The sequence below is a fragment of the Pleurodeles waltl genome, chromosome 2_1 (assembly GCF_031143425.1).
Source record: "Pleurodeles waltl isolate 20211129_DDA chromosome 2_1, aPleWal1.hap1.20221129, whole genome shotgun sequence".
Lineage (NCBI taxonomy): Eukaryota > Metazoa > Chordata > Amphibia > Caudata > Salamandridae > Pleurodeles > Pleurodeles waltl.
The window spans coordinates 196,815,670-196,835,477 of NC_090438.1; the positions used below are offsets into that span (position 1 = coordinate 196,815,670).

The 19,808-nt window shown below is 44.9% G+C and overlaps 1 protein-coding gene across 1 annotated transcript in view; it reads right to left on the bottom strand.

Annotated features, from left to right (window-relative positions):
* PASD1 (PAS domain containing repressor 1) overlaps positions 1-19,808 on the bottom strand; it is a 267,352-nt gene that overhangs the window by 57,899 nt on the left and 189,645 nt on the right. Inside the window, exons 12-13 of the mRNA XM_069205967.1 lie at positions 3,790-3,871; positions 1,953-2,076 (exon numbers count right to left, since the gene is read on the bottom strand). Of these exons, the coding sequence (XP_069062068.1) occupies positions 1,953-2,076; positions 3,790-3,871 (206 nt within the window). The remainder of the gene's footprint in view (positions 1-1,952; positions 2,077-3,789; positions 3,872-19,808) is intronic.

The following is a 19,808-nucleotide window of genomic DNA, read 5'->3' on the forward strand; positions in this document are numbered from 1 at the left end:
CAAGTTGTGAACTGTGAAAAAATATTTCTTCTGATTGAATAACTAGGAGCACACACAAAATTAAGGTGGAAATACAGGTTAGATATTTACAGTCGATTTTAGTTGAAAGAAATCTTTCTTCTTATGTGATGCGAAAAATTAGAATTGAGAGCCAGTAGTTACAGTGCACTGTTCTTCAAACTGGACTGGTAAGTCCTTAAAGACATAGGGCCTAATTACGAGTTTGGCAGATGGTAACCTGAGTTTCTGCCCGCCGGCCTAGAGGGGAACACCCTATAGCATTGTTTCCGGGTCGTAATCAAGCCGGCGGCAATGCTGTTGGGTGCAGGGTGCACCAGCACCCTTGCAATGTTCACTGTGTACAAAGCAGACAGTGAACACTGTGACTGTGCTGGCCAGGGGGTCCCTGCACTGTGGTTGCATTATGGAACCATGCATGCCGGAATAACACATGCCTTAACAATATGGTTATATCCACAAACGCGTTGTTTACACACATGCCTTTACCACACATGCCTTTAGAACAAATTTTGTTGTAAAAGCATGCCTAGTAAAGGCGTGTGTGGAAAAGCAGGCGAAACCGCATGTGCGGTTCTGTCATGCAACCCCCCCCACCCGCCCTGAGGCCCAAAACTATCCTCAACCGTCCTAAGCCCAAAAACAAAATATATATCCCAACCCGCACCCCATAAACTAAAGTACCCTGACCCTCTCACCCGCCCACCCCGTTCTAAAAAAAAACTACTCCGACCCCCACCGCTAAAAACTAAACTACCCGACACCTCCACCCGTCCTGAGCCCTAAAACCTCCCCCTAATAAGTAAACTACCCTGTCTCCCCCACCCACCCACGCTAAGCCCTAAAAAAAAGCTATCCTGAACCCCACCCCAAAAAATTTAATTAAAAAATACCCAAACCCCACCACTCCTGCCCCTCAAAAAAATAATAATAGAAAAACAGCATCACAAAATGAATAAGCATGTTTGACACCATGCACACAGAACTTTATGTGCTGTCCCGCTTTTGTTCATCATTGTGGTATCTTCACAGTCAGTCTGACCTGTGCATTGGAATTCGGGGCTTAGTTAAAATCGGGCTAAAAGTTGTCCATTTCAGTGCATTCTGCCACCGATGTGATAAATGGGAAGCCTCATCTTGAGCTAGGTTGTTAACTTTTGCTTAAATATAAGGATCTTCTCGCTCCGAACCCCCTCTTGCAGGCCGATGGATGAGGACAATACCAGCATATCACTGACTCTTTGTGTTTTGTACTCTACGGAACTAACATTTGAGGAACAAAATAATCGTGGTGTTCGTGAACGCTGCACTCACCAGCAATTTTTTCACTTAATGATTTTATGTTGAAGTCTATGAATCAAACATAAATTCACAATTACAATATTCTCAGGCACAGAGGCATGACTCAGCCATGCTTACGTTCCAGTGTCACCAAACCCTATGAGAGACTCACTGGTCGTTATCACATGGAAAACATGATGGAGTGCCTCTGCAGAGCTCTCCAGTGCAGTCCACACTCGCTAACACAGTGATAATGTTGCTTCTCCAAGTGATTAACCACAGAAAGTCTGCAGGTGGGTGAGGGATACATTTGAGTAACATTGATTGTCTTCACTGTGCAAGATCTTTGGGGAGGTGGGAAAAAAGTGAAAATATTAATCCATTGCAACCGAAATGAATGACTTTTTTTACTTGCACGTTTGTTTGGTCCTTATTTAGTGTTGGTACATGAAAACAAACTATTCCAAATTGGAATTAGCAGAAGAAGCGGTAACCACATTGCACAATAATTTATTTTTTTCATGTTTATTGTGGTGCAAAAGCTTAGCTCATGCCACATATTAAAGTGTATGTGTTACAATGCTGCCTTGAGGGCGATTTATCAGAAAGCCATAGTGTTGAGACCTCCTTGGTCATCAGAGTGCCATACGTACATGCCGAGTCAGATAGTGCCGTGTGTGATGACCTCCGGGAGCTATGAGAGGAGACAGACATCCGGTCCCTACTCGTCTCCTGGTTCGCTGCACAGTGCCGGATGTCTTTATAACTGTTGTGGCTCTGGAAAATGAAGTAGTGTCACGTCAATCAAAGTGTTACACATAGAACAGAAATGACAAATTTTACCCCTGGAATAATCCAAAAGCCCATCTCTGCCAAATGCACCTTCTCACTGACTCAACACCTAAACATCAATCTTTCTCCTCCTGACCCCTCTCCCCCCCCCCCTTGGTTCTGTGTGCGCTGACGCACCCAGGTACAAATGTGCGCATCGCACCAACCGCACAGTTGAAGTAAGTGTGGTGCCAGAATATTGACTCCAAAATATTTTGCGGCCATATATCATGGTCAAAACACACGCACATTCCATTGTTAAAAAGTTGATTATTTTAAATTAAGAAAGTAAATCAGAACCTCTGTTTCATATTTAGTCATGTAGGAGCTAGATTAGTAACTATGACTTTCCATATATAAGTATTTTCCTCAATGTTTGTGGCATCAAAGTTAGAATAGTACATTTGAAAACCACTCATATATGCATGCTCCTAATGTTAATTTGACTGGTGTTAGAAAACTAAATATTTCCCCCTAACATGGGCATGGTTGCCAATGTTAATAGAATTGGAGTTAGAATAGTAATTCTCAAATTCCTCCCCCCTCCCAAAATGTTTGCGCAATGTTAGCAGAAATGGAGATAGAATAATAAATATGATCCCCTAAATATACATCCGCACTTTCTCTACGGTGACTAGGACTAGTGCTAGAATAACAACTATTACCCACTCCCAAATAATTAATGTTTCAAACTTACATTGAAGCAGAGGGCCTGCGTTTTAATAACTAGTCATTCTACCGCCAAAAGGTAAAATAGTTTGTGTAAGATATATCCGATGTTGTACTCAGTAGAGCCAACTTGTGCACACTTCTTGTGTGCCTCTGTCACTCCATGCATCCCAGTCATATTTTAAAAACGTGCCCTCTGCTTTGAGCTCATTTTGTGTTCAGACTAATAAACCTTGGCAATACCTCATTCAATTAAGAAACACCCTTGCAGAACAGTCTGGAGCATTTCACATTTTTTGGACGTCTCACCAAGATACTCTATAGTATCCAACATATTGGGATTTCGAAAATGCAACCTGTTCAAGATTTTCCGACTTGAAATAATTGGTGTTCTGGGAACTGGAAACTGTGTAAGAAATAATTGAACTTTGAGAACAATGTGTCTGTTACAAACATGAATTTGCATGAATAATAAAACAAAACGTGGAAAACAGTGAAGGACTAACACTTTACACCCTCCTTGTCAGGTGCTTCCTGTTTCAAGCACAAGGCTCCACTACCAGTGCATTGTTTGGGGACATTTACACCATGAAGCACACCTGTCAACGTGTTCCGGAGTACAGCAATGGAAATGAAAAAGGTGCCAGCTGTGTGATGAGAGATGCTGCCTCCTGTACACCTTCTGGAATGTGTGACCTAGAAACATGTTTTTGTTTAAATATGTGAATTTTGCACCATGTGATGTACTATGGGGTAAGTGCGAGAAATTAATTCTGCCGTGCTCAGAGCTGGGGAATCATGTTTTCCACTGACACTGAATTTTCAGTGATGAGGCTAAACAATGTCTTTACATCTTTATACATCATCTAGGCGGATGTGTTGGAAGGCACTCAGTGATTAGTCTATTGCAGGTAGGTGGCGAGTGCTAGAGTTGTGCAATTGTTGAGAAGGGGCTTCCTCTTGTCCCTTGTTTGTGTTCCGGGCTCTCACCTTCACAGAGGCTGCAGCCGCTTCTGTCGTGGACTCTTCCAAACCAAGATCGCGCCGTCTTTCAGCCCGAACTTCGGCATAGCTATGGTGAGAAACAAATCTTAGTTTGCTCTGTAAATTGGTGAACTTAAGGAACAAGAAAACGTATTGGAAAACAAGCGCTTGACAATCTTTTCAGTGCTAACATATTTACCACCCCAAAAATAAAAGATTTAATTAATTCATAGTAGCAACGTGCCAGGCACTGTACTGTAATGGGTGTGGAACACATGCCAAACCAAAGCCCACGCGGATCCTCCCCTATTCACATATGAAAGGAGCTGAAACCTCATCTCTTCAAGCAACACCTCATCGCAGGGTAGCTATCTACATGCCGTACCAACCTTAACAAGCCCCCTTCGGAATAAAAACAATGTCCCACTACACAAAAGAGCTTCCTCCTCATTTCTTGAATTTCAGAAGAAGCTGAAGACCTGGCTTTTTGAGTAATTCCACTAGGCCCTCGGTGTGCCTAGACTCACACCTGCTCAGTGCAAGGATACCCTCCAGGGTGATAGTGCACTCTACAAATCTGCATTACATAACAGTACAGTAAACCTAAACCTGACCTCAAGCACTGTGTTTCTACTAGTGTCTTAAAAGAGTCCTCTAGAAGTGGCAGGTGTTTACTTAAAGTTATATTCAAGCTATAATCAAAGGTAAATAGGCACTTAGAACATTTGCAATTGTTCCCTTATGGCTTTAACGTGAATGCTGCCATTGCATAGCTGTCAAGTTGCTCTATTTTTATGTGTGATGTGACACCTTCACCAGTCTTGGCTTTTCAGTCAGCAATATGTTGCATTCTGTCACTTGTAGTTTCATTTTTAATGTATGTGATGAGAGATGTGAAGTTCTATTATCTTTAAAAGCCAGAACTAGCTAAAGTGTCACAACTGGGATAGGATTACAGTCTGTCTGCTACTAACCACAGAACCACAAGCTCCACCTTCCTCTGTCAATGAAGTAAATATATAATGCAATGTGTTGTTACATCCATCCCACTACATTGACTATGTATTTGCTTCAACCCTGACCTCAACTGACCCATAATACAACCTCAACCCTGACTCTCAACTGAACCAATAATATTATCTATTTCACTAAATCTGATCGACTCCTACTGCAAACCCTAATCAGTCATAGTTATCTTTTTTATGACACTTTTTTTGCTTTTATTTCTTCAGCAAAATAAACAAGGCAAACTTTGAGCTTGAACCACGTGGACCACAGTATGAACAGTGAACAAATCAAGTAGGTTACCCAAAAGTTCACAAAAAGGCATTAAAGATCTATATCACAGCCACTGAAGCAGGGGCACACATCATCGTAATATTTGAGCATAACAACAGCAGTTGGACTTCCCAATCCACACACCCCAGATTTGGTCGAATTTCTGTGGAATGTATGCCTCGAATCCACTCCTGTATAGGCAGGCGCTGCTCATCCCTCCAGTATCTGGCCAGATCTCTTTTGGCTACCATATATGCTGTCACTAGAAGTGCTTGGATAGCCCTATTAAAACTATTTTGGGATCAAGCTCCAGTGAGATACCCAGCACCTGACCCTTGTGTCAAACAATCAGTGCCGAACACACTAGTGCCCCTGGGCATGTCTAGATAGTGTGATAAAAGGGACCCAGCTCTGACCCACAGTGCAGAAACGCACTGCGCCCATGCACCGGAGGCATTCAGGGGAGTAGTAAATCCTGTGGAAGTATTTGAATTGGACTAGGAGTAATCTCATTGATATCGCTAATGTCCTAGGGGCCATCATCACCCTCACCCAGTTGTTGTCGTCTAAGGTCCCTACATCGTCGTCCCACCTGGCCCTCATTGTTCCCAAGGGGTCAGATGAGAGCGTGACCAGGGATTTGTAGAGCCGGGATATCTCATCCCTTCCTAGAGTATCAGTCACTAGTTTGCACTCAATTGAGTTATATTCAGGGAGCGCTGTAAGCCTGTCTTCTTTAGTGATCCTGGACATGTCTCACCTGAGAATAGTGGTAGAATTTGGAGGGGTGAAGGCAGAAGTTGTTCGCCAGGCCCCAAAAAGAGTACATATGGCCATCTCTCCAGACATCACCCAGCTCTCAGATGCTAATCAGATCCCACAGCTGGAATCGGTCTAGTTTTGCATTCTCAGCTAACCACATTGCATCCCATAAGGGGGTAGCTCCTGTAAGTGTGCTATGGCACCACAAATGTAAGAGTGCCAAATGGGTTACCAGCTGCAGTGAGCGTGAGGGTTCTCAACTGCATAATACAGAAAGCAGACCATGAGGTCAAAAGAGCACAAGTTCCAGTCTGAGGGCTGGGTCACTGTTGTCTGCTGGAACCAGTGATTTATGGTAACAAGCTGCAAGTCCCAATAGTATAAGCAAATATCCATCCAGCCCAACCCAACTTCATAGGGGCCGCGATAACATTTTGCAAAATACGCCCTGGGAGTTTTCCAGGCCCAGAGAAAGGTGGTAATATGTGACAGTAGTTCAGTGAAAAACAAGGGCAGTATTGGGTACGGATATTGCACTTTACTACAAATAGGAAGCAAGGGAGAGCTACCATCTTTAAGAGTCCCCCCTGACTGCAATGGACAGTTGCAGCTTGGACCACTTGGACATATCTCGCCGTATTTGGGCCACCAAGGAGAGTACATTGAGATCCCGGTATTGTGGTTGGGTTAAGGTGACTGACATACACAGGTAACAAAATGTATCACCTGCTATCTTGAGGTGCAGGTGCACCCAGATACCCAACACCTCTCCATGGGTAGGTATCGAGGTAGACTTGGACCAGTTGATCCCTAAGCCAGAGGCTATACTGTAAATGTCAAGGAGCTCCATAAGACTTGGGAGAGTGTGGAGGGGTTCCTGTATGAATAGGACATGTCGTCAGCGTATAATGAGACTCTATCTTCCTCACCGTCTTCCCAATCAAAGCTGCTGACTCTGGCATCTATGCTAATGAGCTCTATTAGGTGTTCTATTACTATGGTGAATAAGAAGGGTGAAAAGGGGCAACCCTGATGGGTGGCCCTCTCAACCAAAAAATAGGTGGGGAGAGCTCCGTTCACTCTGACCTGGGCCCGCAGCCCAGTATGGAGCATCAATACCCACTGGCAGAAGTGAGGGACAAACCCCAACTGGTGTAGAACTGCAAAGAGTTAGGGCCAGAGAACCATGTCAAATTCCCCCTCTATGTCCACAAGGAGGAGCATGTCATTGCCCCTCAGCTCACCCAAGCTGGCAAAGCCCACACAGAGCCACCACAAGCATTGGCAGGTATTCCTCTGTGGCATAACGGACAATTGAGCAGACCACTGCTGCCAGGCATGTTGCCAGGACCTTAGCCAGGATCTTTACTTCCAAGTTGGAATATGGTGTATGGATTGGTAAGATCCTCCATCCTCAGGTGGCTTGTCAGGTTTCAGGACAGTGACAGTTACAGCCACAGGTCCTGCTAGAGTGTGCCACTGGTGAGTATACACTTGTAGAGCTCCAGCAGGTGTGGCATCCATAAAGGAGCAAACCATTTGTACAATTTAAGCAGGGCTTCACCTGAGGGCATGGCTGATATTGTCTGCTGAATGTCCTCAGTGGTGAGTGGCTTACTGAGATTTCTGGACTCTGAGATCGACAACTCCCTGATGGAAATGTCATGAATAAGGGGTTGTTCTAGCTCCCAGGTGGGGGTTTCCCGGGCTGCATAGAGGTTCTGGACGTGGAGGCAAAGCATTTTGCCAGTCCTACTGCTCCCATTACGACATCACCCTCTGTGGACCTCCTCAGTCGCTAACCAATAAATCAGTTTGCCTACCTTGTCGCCCATGTCACAGACCCTTCACAGGGATTGGAGCTGACTCATTCTTGCAGAGTCTAATAATTTATTGCAGAGATCCAGATGTGTCTGTGCCAGCTTACATTGCTCCTCTTGGGTGTGTGGGTCTCCTGTCTCACCATCGATGTCCCTAATCTCACCCTCCAAGTGCTGCACCTCCGCCTTGTGATGGCACTAACGACCGCCGATAGCAGAGAAAGCCTGGCCCCTGAGGACTGTCTTGAACGTCTCCTACAGCAACACTGTGGAGTCCATGGAGACCTTGTTGAATCGGAATAGTCTGTTATAGTCTCTCTACTCTCTTCTACTAGGTCCTTGTCATGCAGCCACCATGCATTTAATTGTCCCAGCCTGGTCTCATCCCAGGTGCCCCTGCCCACCACTAGGACCACTGAGGCATAGTCAGATAGCACCCAGAGAAGTATGTGAGACCAAGTGGCCATCTCTTAATACGAGGATGGGAGGAAAAAGTAATCAAGCCGTGAAGAAGTGCCATATGGGGAAGAATGGTATGTGTATTGCCACTCTGTATGGTGGTGGGGATGCCAAACGTCCACCAAACATAAGGCATTTACCTAGGACTCAAGCCTAGTAGCTCAGGGGACTGCTGATGTAGATGTAGTATCCATTGCAGGATCCATCAAATCATTAAAGTCTGCCCCAGTAGAGTGAGCCCAGGGATGGCTGCAGTCAGGCGACCCACCACTAGTGCAAGGGTCACTCCCAGCAATTGCGGTGGTGCATATACACTCCCCAGTATCCATGCCACTCCATCCAGCATGACATTGAGGATAACAAATCTGCTCTGCTGATCATGGGGTAGCTGGAATGTAGTAATATAGCCAGCCCCCTAGATCTCTACATGTAGTCTGAGTAGTAAACCCGAGAGAAGTCGTGGCAGACCAGAAAGGGAAACCGGGTCTCCAGGAGCTGGGTCTCCTGGAGTAGAACTACCATGGGTGTATGTTTTTTCACATACAACAGTATGGCCCCTTGTTTCATCTTATCATTGAGGCAGTTGACATTCCAGGAGACTATCCTATGTTCCCCTACATGACTTGCCATTGTTGTCTCTACAGTAGTTTGGAAAATGTGTGTGTGTTCGCATCAGTGATTAATCAATATGGGCCTTTCCATCAAGCTCGTGCAAGAGTGAAATACACATCTTATCGTCCAATTGAACTCCAGTGCAACAGCCAGCCACTGGTCCCCAGACCCTTCCACCAACCTACACTTCCCCCCATGAAGCACCTGTCACTCTAGAAAATAGAACATAACTCCCAAACAAAACACAACTGTCAAAGGGGAGGTCCTCCAACCCTAAAGAAAAAGGATATGACTTTCCAGCTTAACAAAGTGCTTCATAAGTCTGACAGGCAAAGTCACTACTTGTCTACTTGGCCTCCTCTCGGTATGTCTGGGGCCTATCAGTGGAGAATAAGCGCTGTCTGTGCGAACTGTAGGGGGTCGTGTCTACTGATTTGTGGTGACACCTGTCCTTTCTGTGTTGCTTGGGGAGTGGACTCCAGGCCATCGCCTGAGTTTTCCTCCATTACAAGAGATTTTCCACAGATCCCCGATCCCAGGGAAGGGCCACCTTTATCCAGACTCAGGCACTTTCCGGAATGTCAAAAACAAAGGGCCTCATTTAAAAATTGGCCGATGGGTTACTCTGTCACAACGGTGATGGATATCCCATCCTCTGAAATCTAAATCCGATTATGTCCTATGGGATTTAGATTTCAGCAGACAGCACGTTGCCGGAATGTTAAAAACAAAGGGCCTGATTTAAAATTTGATGGATAGGTTACTCTGTCACAATGGTGACGGATATCCCATCCACTGAAATCTAAATCCCATTATGCCCTATAGGATTTCGATTTCAGCAGACGGGATATCCATCACTATTGTGATGGAGTAACCTGTCTGCTAATATCTAAATCAGGCCCAAAGCCTTTTCATTTTAGATATCCTTGAGACGCACTGGAAATTGTGACATGAATGTGATCTGCATGGCACAGAGTTTTTTCTTGACTGCCTGGAAGGTTTCCCTTTGTTGTTGGACTTTTAGCGTATAGTCGAGGAATAGCATGACCTTGTATCCCACGCAAAATAGTTCTACTTTCTGCCTGGCCTAATGCAGGACTGTGTCTCTGTCAACAAAATTGTGGAGCCGAGCTATTATTGGTCTAGGAGGAGTCCCAGGAGGTGAGCTCTTTCCACCACTGAAGGTGCCTGTGACCAATACCACACGTTCCAGTAAGCAGAACCAGCCACCACTGCAGATCCTTTGATGCCAGAATCCTGCTGGCACAGTTAGATGGAGGCAGGCCCAAGGACCATCAAATATTGTTGAAGACTGTAAAGGGAAATAGATAGGAACCAAACTGTAAGAACCTTATGTCCCCAGACACGGCTATACGATGACCACAAAAGGGGGTCACTGCTCACCAGGACTCCATAGGCATTCATGTTCCTCTGAGTCTAAGGTGACTGTTGCTGTTCCAGGAGAGCGCTCAGATGTGAGTGCATGTGCACAGCATGGTCTGATGGTAAGTAAAGAACCTCTGTACCTGTCTGGGACTTAATACAATAAGCTGCGGTGATGTTATCATGATGTCATTTTCTATGTCATGAGTGGTGTAATAAGTGAGGTCATGAGCATAAGCTCATGGCTGTGCATAGCATTTCTACCAACCACCAGCTGGGGCTGCTGTGCATAGCTGCGACCAATCCACTGTGGACGGATGAGTCTTGGAGTCCTATAATAATCTTCTCTGAGTTGGTGCCGGTCAATCAGTTCTCTTGGTACCTATGGGAATTAACATGGGAAATCAAGATTTTAGCATCCCCCTTTTCTTGTCTCCCACTTGATGGATCACCCCAAAACTTGCCAGGAACCGATGATGTGGATGTACTTTTTTTGGTGTGATTGAAAATCCCCCAGGAGCCCAGGATCATATTTTTTGGTTTGTGTATATACATACATATTTATGTATCTCCTAGTGGAAGTCGCCACCATGTAGTAGTTAGGACTTAGTTTCTATAGGAAAAGCAGTTTTTGTTTTGCTAATAACTTTGGCGTTGTTTGAAGAATTTTCACAAAAGTTTCCAAAAAACAGCAGCGGTCACTTCAGCTGCTGTCTGGAATGTCTTGAGTGATTTTTCAAGTGGGGCCGAGAAAAAGTGTGGGTCCCAAAACGTGTTTCCCCCATGCATTTTTCCATAGGGATTTTGAACAGTGATAGTACCGAAACCAATGGATGGAATGACATCAAATTTGGCAGAAAGGTAACTCTTGGTCCAGAAAAAGGGTAGTTTTTGTTATTGGGTGTAAATCTGTTCAGTTCTTTTCTAATTAATAAATGAAAAACACATTTATATATAGGGATGTGGATCCTCCTCGGATCCTCTGTGGATACGGAGGAAAAGCAAGGCTCTGATTGACTAGGCGCAACCCAACAGAAAAGTTGCGGCCACCATTTTGTTTCTTGCATTGCCTGGGAGGGTGAGGAAAAAAGTGTAAGAACATAGAAGGATACCTGTATCCTGACCCCCTAGGACACATGGAGGAGTCTCTTAGGGACCTCCATTGGCCAAATAATTGTCCTTTTTTTCCAGCTGATCTGCGGATTCGAGGATCCTCCTTGGATCCTGGGGTAAAGCAAGGCCCTGATCGGCTTGCTGCAACCTGACACGTATATTAACGTGTGAGTTAAAAAAAAATGTATAAAAATTCACAGAAAAAAATAATAAAAGGTTAAGGGACATTATAGTTAGGTTGATGTTTTACCCATATAAAACCATATAAATTCAGCAGTTATAGTCATACTTATAATTATACCTATCTGAAGAAACTATAACTCATGCCGAAAAGTAACTTTGGGCACTGAGGTATAGTTTCTTAACATAAGTATAACTACAAGAATAACTATAACTGCTGAATTTATATGGTTTAGTATGGGTAAAACGTCAACCTAACTATAACGTCCCCGTAATTTGTGTTTTTTTAGTAAACCTATATATATATACCTATATATATATATATATATATATATATATGTATATCCACAAAGCACTAAAAAAAAAGACTCGACCACACACTCAACTGCTGGTGCTGGTGACGAGGGAGACCACCTCTGAAATATCAATAATGCAAAAGAAGTTCATTGCACTTCCGGAATCCCAAATTTAATGTCTTTATTTATTTTTCAGCAAACACCACTCATACGTTTCATCTCTTGCGAGTCTTGCTCTTGATTAGTGAGTCCTTTCACTATGTCTAATTATATACAGCTGATCTGTCCTGCCGAGTGTGAAACATTCTGAATCTAGCAGTGCACATTCACAAATTTAAAATTTGTTCAAACACGTGTAACACTATACATTACTAACACAACAAGATGGTTTCACAATGTTATGAACTCCACATGTGCAGAGAAGCAAGAGGAGATTTTCTAGACTAAAAAAATATTATACTGAATCTCTCATATTGGACACATTCCCAAATAGCGCAATTTAGGGCATACCCTGCCTCATATCTCAACTTAATTACAATCTGCGTAAATGCTCACAATTGTGCGGCTATCACTTGCTTTGGAAAATGCGAGGTGTGCAAGATCACATATTTACTATGATCATACCAAATACCATGCCTGAAAAAATATATATCACTGCATTAACTGATAAATACATTTGTCCTGTTAATCCTGTGATTGTTCATTTGAATGAGCCCCCAACTCCAGAGTTCTGGATCGTCTTTGCATGTGATGAAAAAATTATTGAATAATAATTAAGACTTAAAGGATAAGTGCCTAAAATGACAAGGGTGAAATGTTCTTGCTTCACTACAAGATTACTAATCATGACAATGGCAATAGGGACCTCATACTTATTTTGTTAGGCACATGTGTCTCCAAATTACGGACTTATCTAGTAACTATTGTTAGGGCTACGTGTTCAATGCTAACTTAATCATTTGCTGCTATGAGACATTGTATGTGCTCATTTAGTCATTTGCTGAGAACCTCCTGAGTGCACAATATTTCACTTTTTTCATTATGTATCCTTACAATTATGATTCTCCTCTTATTATTCCTCTCTATTTGTCTACTGGGCTTGTTCCTCCTTAACCTCATAGCTGCTGGCCCTCCCCCCCCCCCCAGTGCTGAGCCCTTTTTTGGCTATTTGGGGTAGTTCGCGCTTAGGCCTTCATAACTTTTTGTCCACATAACCTATCCACGCCAACTTTGCGTCATTTTTTCCAACATCCTAGGGATTCTAATGGTACCCAGAGTTTGTGGTTTCCCCTGGACGAGAACAAGAAAATAGCCAAAATACAGTGAAAATTTCGTTTTTTCCCAAAAAATGGGGAAAAAGGGCTGCCGAAGAAGGCTTGTGGTTTTTTCCCTGAAAATGCCATCAACAAAGGGTTTCTGATTCTGCAATTACTATCTTCCCACCTTTCAGGAACGGGCAGACTTGAATCAGAAAACCACATTTTTCAACACAAATTTGGCATTTTACTGGGACATACCCCATTTTTACTATTTTTGGTGCTTTCAGCCTCCTTCCAGTTAGTGACAGGAATGGGTGTGAAACCAATGCTGGATCCCGGAAAGCTAAACATTTCTGAAAACTAGACAAAATTCTGAATTCAGCAAGGGATCATTTGTGTAGATCCTACAAGGTTTTCCTACAGAAAATAACAGCTGAAATTGAGCTGAAAACAACAGCCATTTTTCTTTATGTTTTACTCTGTAACTTTTTCCTACGATGTCAGATTTCTGAAAGCAATATACCGTTTTGTCTGCTGGACTCTTCTGGTTGCGGGGATATAAAGGGCTTATAGGTTCATCAAGAACCCTAGGTACCCAGAGCCAGTAAATGAGCTGCACCCTGCAGTTGGTTTTCATTCTATACTGGGTATACAGCAATTCATTTGCTGAAATATGAAGAGTGAAAAATAGGTATCAAGAAAACCTTTGCATTTCCAAAATGGGCTCAAGATAAGGTTTTGAGGAGCAGTGGTTATTTGCACATCTCTGAATTTCGGGGTGCCCATACTAGCATGTGAATTGCAGGGCATTTCTCAAATAGACGTCTTTTTTACACACTCTCTTATATTTGGAAGGAAAAAATGTAGAGAAAGATAAGGGGCAATAAACCTTGTTTTGCTATTCTATATTCCCCCAAGTCTCCCGATAAAAATGATACCTCACTTGTGTGGGTAGGCCTAGCGCCCACAACAGGAAAAGCCCCAAAACACAACGTGGATACATCCCATTTTTTTAACAGAAAACAGAGCTGTTTTTTGCAAAGTGGATTTTGGCCTCTAGCTCAGCCGGCACCTAGGGAAATCTACCAACCCTATGCATTTTTTTAAACTAGAGACCTAGGGGAATCCAAGATGGGGTGACTTGTGGGGCTCTGACCAGGTTCTGTTACCCAGAATCCTTTGCAAACCTCAAAAAGTGGCTAAAAAAACAAGTTTTCCTCACATTTCGGTGACAGAAAGTTCTGGAATCTGAGAGGAGCCACAAATTTCCTTCCACCCAGCGTTCCCCCAAGTCTCCCGATAAAAATGATACCTCACTTGTGTGGGTAGGCCTAGCGCCCGCGACAGGAAATGCCCCAAAACACAACGTGGACACATCCCATTTTTTGACAGAAAACACAGCTGTTTTTTCCAAAGTGCCTACCTGTGGATTTTGGCCTCTAGCTCAGCCGGCACCTAGGGAAACCTACCAACCCTATGCATTTTTTAAAACTAGAGACCTAGGGGAATCCAAGATGGGGTGACTTGTGGGGCTCTGACCAGGTTCTGTTACCCAGAATCCTTTGCAAACCTCAAAACGTGGCTAAAAAAACACGTTTTCCTCTCATTTCGGTGACAGAAAGTTCTGGAATCTGAGAGGAGCCACAAATTTCCTTCCACCCAGCGTTCCCCCAAGTCTCCTGATAAAAATGATACCTCACTTGTGTGGGTAGGCCTAGCGCCCGCGACAGGAAATGCCCCAAAACACAACGTGGACACATCACATTTTTTGACAGAATACAGAGCTGTTTTTTGCAAAGTGCCTACCTGTAGATTCTGGCCTCTAGCTCAGCCGGCACGTAGGGAAACCTACCAAACCTGTGCATTTTTGAAAACTAGAGACCTAGGGGAATCCAAGATGGGGTGACTTGTGGGGCTCTGACCAGGTTCTGTTACCCAGAATCCTTTGCAAACCTCAAAACGTGGCTAAAAAAACACCTTTTCCTCACATTTCAGTGACAGAAAGTTCAGAAATCTGAGAGGAGCCACAAATTTCCTTCCACCCAGCGTTCCCCCAAGTCTCCCGATAAAAATGATACCTCACTTGTGTGGGTAGGCCTAGCGCCCGCCACAGGAAATGCCCCGAAACACAACATGGACACATCCCATTTTTTGACAGAAAACACAGCTGTTTTTTGCAAAGTGCCTACCTGTAGATTTTGGCCTCTAGCTCAGCCAGAACCTAGGGAAACCTACCAAACCTGTGTATTTTTTAAAACTAGAGACCTAGAGGAATCCAAGATGGGGTGACTTGTGGGGCTCTGACCAGGTTCTGTTACCCAGAATCCTTTGCAAACCTCAAAAAGTGGCTAAAAAAACAAGTTTTCCTCACATTTCGGTGACAGAAAGTTCTGGAATCTGAGAGGAGCCACAAATTTCCTTCCACCCAGCGTTCCCCCAAGTCTCCCGATAAAAATGATACCTCACTTGTGTGGGTAGGCCTAGCGCCCGCGACAGGAAATGCCCCAAAACACAACGTGGACACATCCCATTTTTTGACAGAAAACACAGCTGTTTTTTCCAAAGTGCCTGACTGTACATTTTGGCCTCTAGCTCAGCCGGCACCTAGGGAAACCTACCAACCCTATGCATTTTTGAAAACTAGAGACCTAGGGGAATCCAAGATGGGGTGACTTGTGGGGCTCTGACCAGGTTCTGTTACCCAGAATCCTTTGCAAACCTCAAAAAGTGGCTAAAAAAACACATTTTCCTCACCTTTAGGTGACAGAAAGTTCTGGAATCTGAGAGGAGCCACATATTTCCTTCCACCCAGAGTTCCCCCAAGTCTCACGATAACAATGATACCTCACTTGTGTGGGTAGGCCTAGCGCCCGCAACAGGAAATGCCCCAAAACACAACGTGGACAAATCAATTTTTTCATAGAAAATAGTGCCTACCTGTGGATTTTGGCCTCTAGCTCAGCCGGCACCTGGGGAAACCTAGCAAACCAGTGCATTTTTGAAAACTAGAGACCTAGGGGAATCCAAGATGGGGTGACTTGTGGGGCTCTGACCAGGTTCTGTTACCCAGAATCCTTTGCAAACCTCAAAAAGTGGCTAAAAAAACACGTTTTCCTCACATTTCGGTGACAGAAAGTTCTGGAATCTGAGAGGAGCCACAAATTTCCTTCCACCCAGCGTTCCCCCAAGTCTCCCGATAAAAATGATACCTCACTTGTGTGGGTAGGCCTAGCGCCCGCGACAGGAAATGCCCCAAAACACAACGTGGACACATCACATTTTTTGACAGAATACAGAGCTGTTTTTTGCAAAGTGCTTACCAGTAGATTTTGGCCTCTAGCTCAGCCCGCACGTAGGGAAACCTACCAAACCTGTGCATTTTTGAAAACTAGAGACCTAGGGGAATCCAAGATAGGGTGACTTGTGGGGCTCTGACCAGGTTCTGTTACCCAGAATCCTTTGCAAACCTCAAAACGTGGCTAAAAAAACACCTTTTTCCCCAGATTTCAGTGACAGAAAGTTCAGAAATCTGAGAGGAGCCACAAATTTCCTTCCACCCAGCGTTCCCCCAAGTCTCCCGATAAAAATGATACCTCACTTGTGTGGGTAGGCCTAGCGCCCGCCACAGGAAATGCCCCGAAACACAACATGGACACATCCCATTTTTTGACAGAAAACACAGCTGTTTTTTGCAAAGTGCCTACCTGTAGATTTTGGCCTCTAGCTCAGCCAGAACCTAGGGAAACCTACCAAACCTGTGCATTTTTTAAAACTAGAGACCTAGAGGAATCCAAGATGGGGTGACTTGTGGGGCTCTGACCAGGTTCTGTTACCCAGAATCCTTTGCAAACCTCAAAAAGTGGCTAAAAAAACAAGTTTTCCTCACATTTCGGTGACAGAAAGTTCTGGAATCTCAGAGGAGCCACAAATTTCCTTCCTTTCCACCCAGCGTTCCCCCAAGTCTCCTGATAAATATGATACCTCACTTGTGTGGGTAGGCCTGGTGCCCGCGACAGGAATAGATCACACAACGGTCAATGTTGGTCCTTACGTGAGGCAGCTGTTGACCCTGGGGTGATTCATTCCTGACGCAGGCACTAGGTGTAGGCACTCAAGTGGGGTAGTGTTTTTATCAGGACAGGTGAGGAGTCACTGGGTGGTAGACTGGTAGAATTTTGCGGATCCCAGCATATTCCTGTAGTTTGTGTGACAGAAATGCGAGAAAAATAGAGTTTTTATTCAACATTTCAGCTTTGCAGGGTATTCTGGGTAAGAAAACTTTGGGGAATCCACACAAGTCACACCTCTGTGGACTCCCCCGAATGTCTAGTTTCCAGAAATGTTTGGGTTTAGTGTGTTTCTCTATATGGCTGCTGAATCCAGGACCAAAAACACAGGTGCCTGCCTTACAAAACCAGTTTGTTTTGCCATAGATAATTTTGATGTCTCCACAATACGATTTGGGTGGTGGAATTTGGAGCTGACCTAAATTGGGGACCTCCCAAGAGAGCACTCTCTCTCTCTCTGCTTGCCGCCGCATTCACCTGCTCTCTGGGTTGGGCTAACCCACTATTACCCAGTTGCACAAACAGCTTGCGAAGGGACAGCAGGACTGTCCTCATCACCTCCCTCATAATGTACTGGAAGAGGAGTTATCGAATGGGACTCCTCTGACTGAAAAATCACTCCCAGAGTCTGCGCCATTGTCCTATCCCTCAGATGCTGTCTCAGTAGCTGATGTCTCAGTCTCTGATCCTATGTCAGAACGGTCCTCTATAACCCGAGTGCAGGCAGCAGTCATCCATCAAGATGCCATCTCTGCTATTGGCTAAACTGTTGCTCTAAAACACTAGCCTACGTAGACAGTCACAAAATCAATGGTGTGTGTGAGATACGTGCAACAGTAGAGGCCACCTTACCTGCGCTTCTTCCCTCAATCAGCACGTTCTTTCAAGACACTCAAAAAGCACCTTGTCACATACCATTCGTCACAGTCTTTAGCACCTCCTGCGCCCAGTCCAACAATCATTATTGGTGCTCCCACTCCCTCCTCCTCGGATTCCCTCATTACCACCCAGCAAAAGTGCCCTTCATCTCTCCATAGCCACCCTCCACCCCGCACATACATTTCATTGGTATTATAGTGTAGGTAATGGCTGACTTTACTAATGTACTCAGCTATTTACATAAAATACAGATTTGCTCTTTGCAGTAGGCATATAAACCTTCTGCGCTTCTTTATGGCACTAAAACTGCCACTAGACAAGTCTGACCTTTTCTCCCCAGGGAAACCACACACATATTGACAAAAGTGATATATATATGACAGCCAACCACCTGAAACTCAACTCAAACAAAACCGAAATAATCCTCTTTGGCCCATACAAAAACACCTGGGACCCCTCATGGTGGCCCACCACGCTAGGCCCTGCACCCCCCCCCCCCCAACCACTCACGCAACCTCGGCATCATCCTAGACTCCTACCTCTCGATGACCCAACAAATCAACGCTCTCACCTCCTCATGCTTCAACACACTCCGTATACTGAAATAAACATTCAAATGGATCCCCACAGAGACCAGAAAAACTGTCACTCACGCACTCATCAGCAGCAGCCTTGATTACAGAAATGCCCTCTACGCCGGCACCACTCTAAAACTCAAGCGCAAACTACACGCATCCAGAACTCAGCAGCACGACTCATCCTCGACCTCCCCCGACACGAACACATCTCTCCACACCTCAAATCCCTCCACTGGCTCCCCATTGACAAAAGGATCACCGTCAAGATCCTCCTCCTCGCACAAAAATCACTCCACAACACAGGCCCTGCCTACCTCAATGAGAGTCATCTTCCACACCCCCACACGAAACCTCCGCTCTGCTGACCTCTCTCTCGCCTCTGTCCCCCGCATCAAACACACCACCACCGGGGGCAGATCCTTCTCCTACCTTGCACCCAAAACCTAGAACGCCCTCCCAACCCACCTTCGCAAGACCCAAAACCTACTTCTTTTCAGGAAGGGCCTCAAAACCTGGCTTTTCGAACAGTGAACCTCCCAGCCCCTTTCCCTCCCCCCAGCGCCTTGAGACCCTCACGGGTGAGTAGTGCGCTTTATAAATCTCTTTGATTGATTGATTGATATATATAGATCTATCTCTATATATATATCTATCTACATAGATATATCTATAGATATATCCATGTACATAGATAAATCTACATAGATTTATTTATATATATTTAGATCTATATATAGATCTATTTTTTTTAGTTGTTGTATGGTTTCCTTGGGGGCCAAAATGGCCCCCAGGGAAACCCTACAACATCTAAGAAAAATATTGCCCCCACAGGGGGTCACCCTGCCCACGGGCGACCCCCTGTCCTTTTATTTTTATTTTGAAAAAAAAAAAATCCCTGGGGGGGCGCGATCGCGCCCCCCCCCCCCCCAGGGGGCACCTACCTTTTTTTTAAAAAAAAAATGCCCCCGGGGTGGGGGGGCCTCCCGTTTTCCGAGGGGGCCGACCCCCCCAAGTGAAATCCCTGGCGTCTAGTGGTGTTTCCTGGCCCCCGATCGCAGCTGTGCTGCGATCGGGGGCCAAGAAACACTTTCAGAAGGCCTCGTAAGAAAGGGGAGAGTCACAGCTGCGATCGGGGGCCAAGAAACACTTTCAGGAAGGCCTCGTAAGAAAGGGGAGACTCTCCCCTTTCTTACGAGTCCTTCCCGAACGTGGGGAAGGCCGTTTTCCCCATCGAAGCAGGAAGCGGCCGCAAGGCTGCTTCCTGCTTCGATGGGGAAAACAACTTTGTAACTGACGTCACAAAGGGGCGGGGGGAGACACGGAAGCTTCTGTGTCTCCC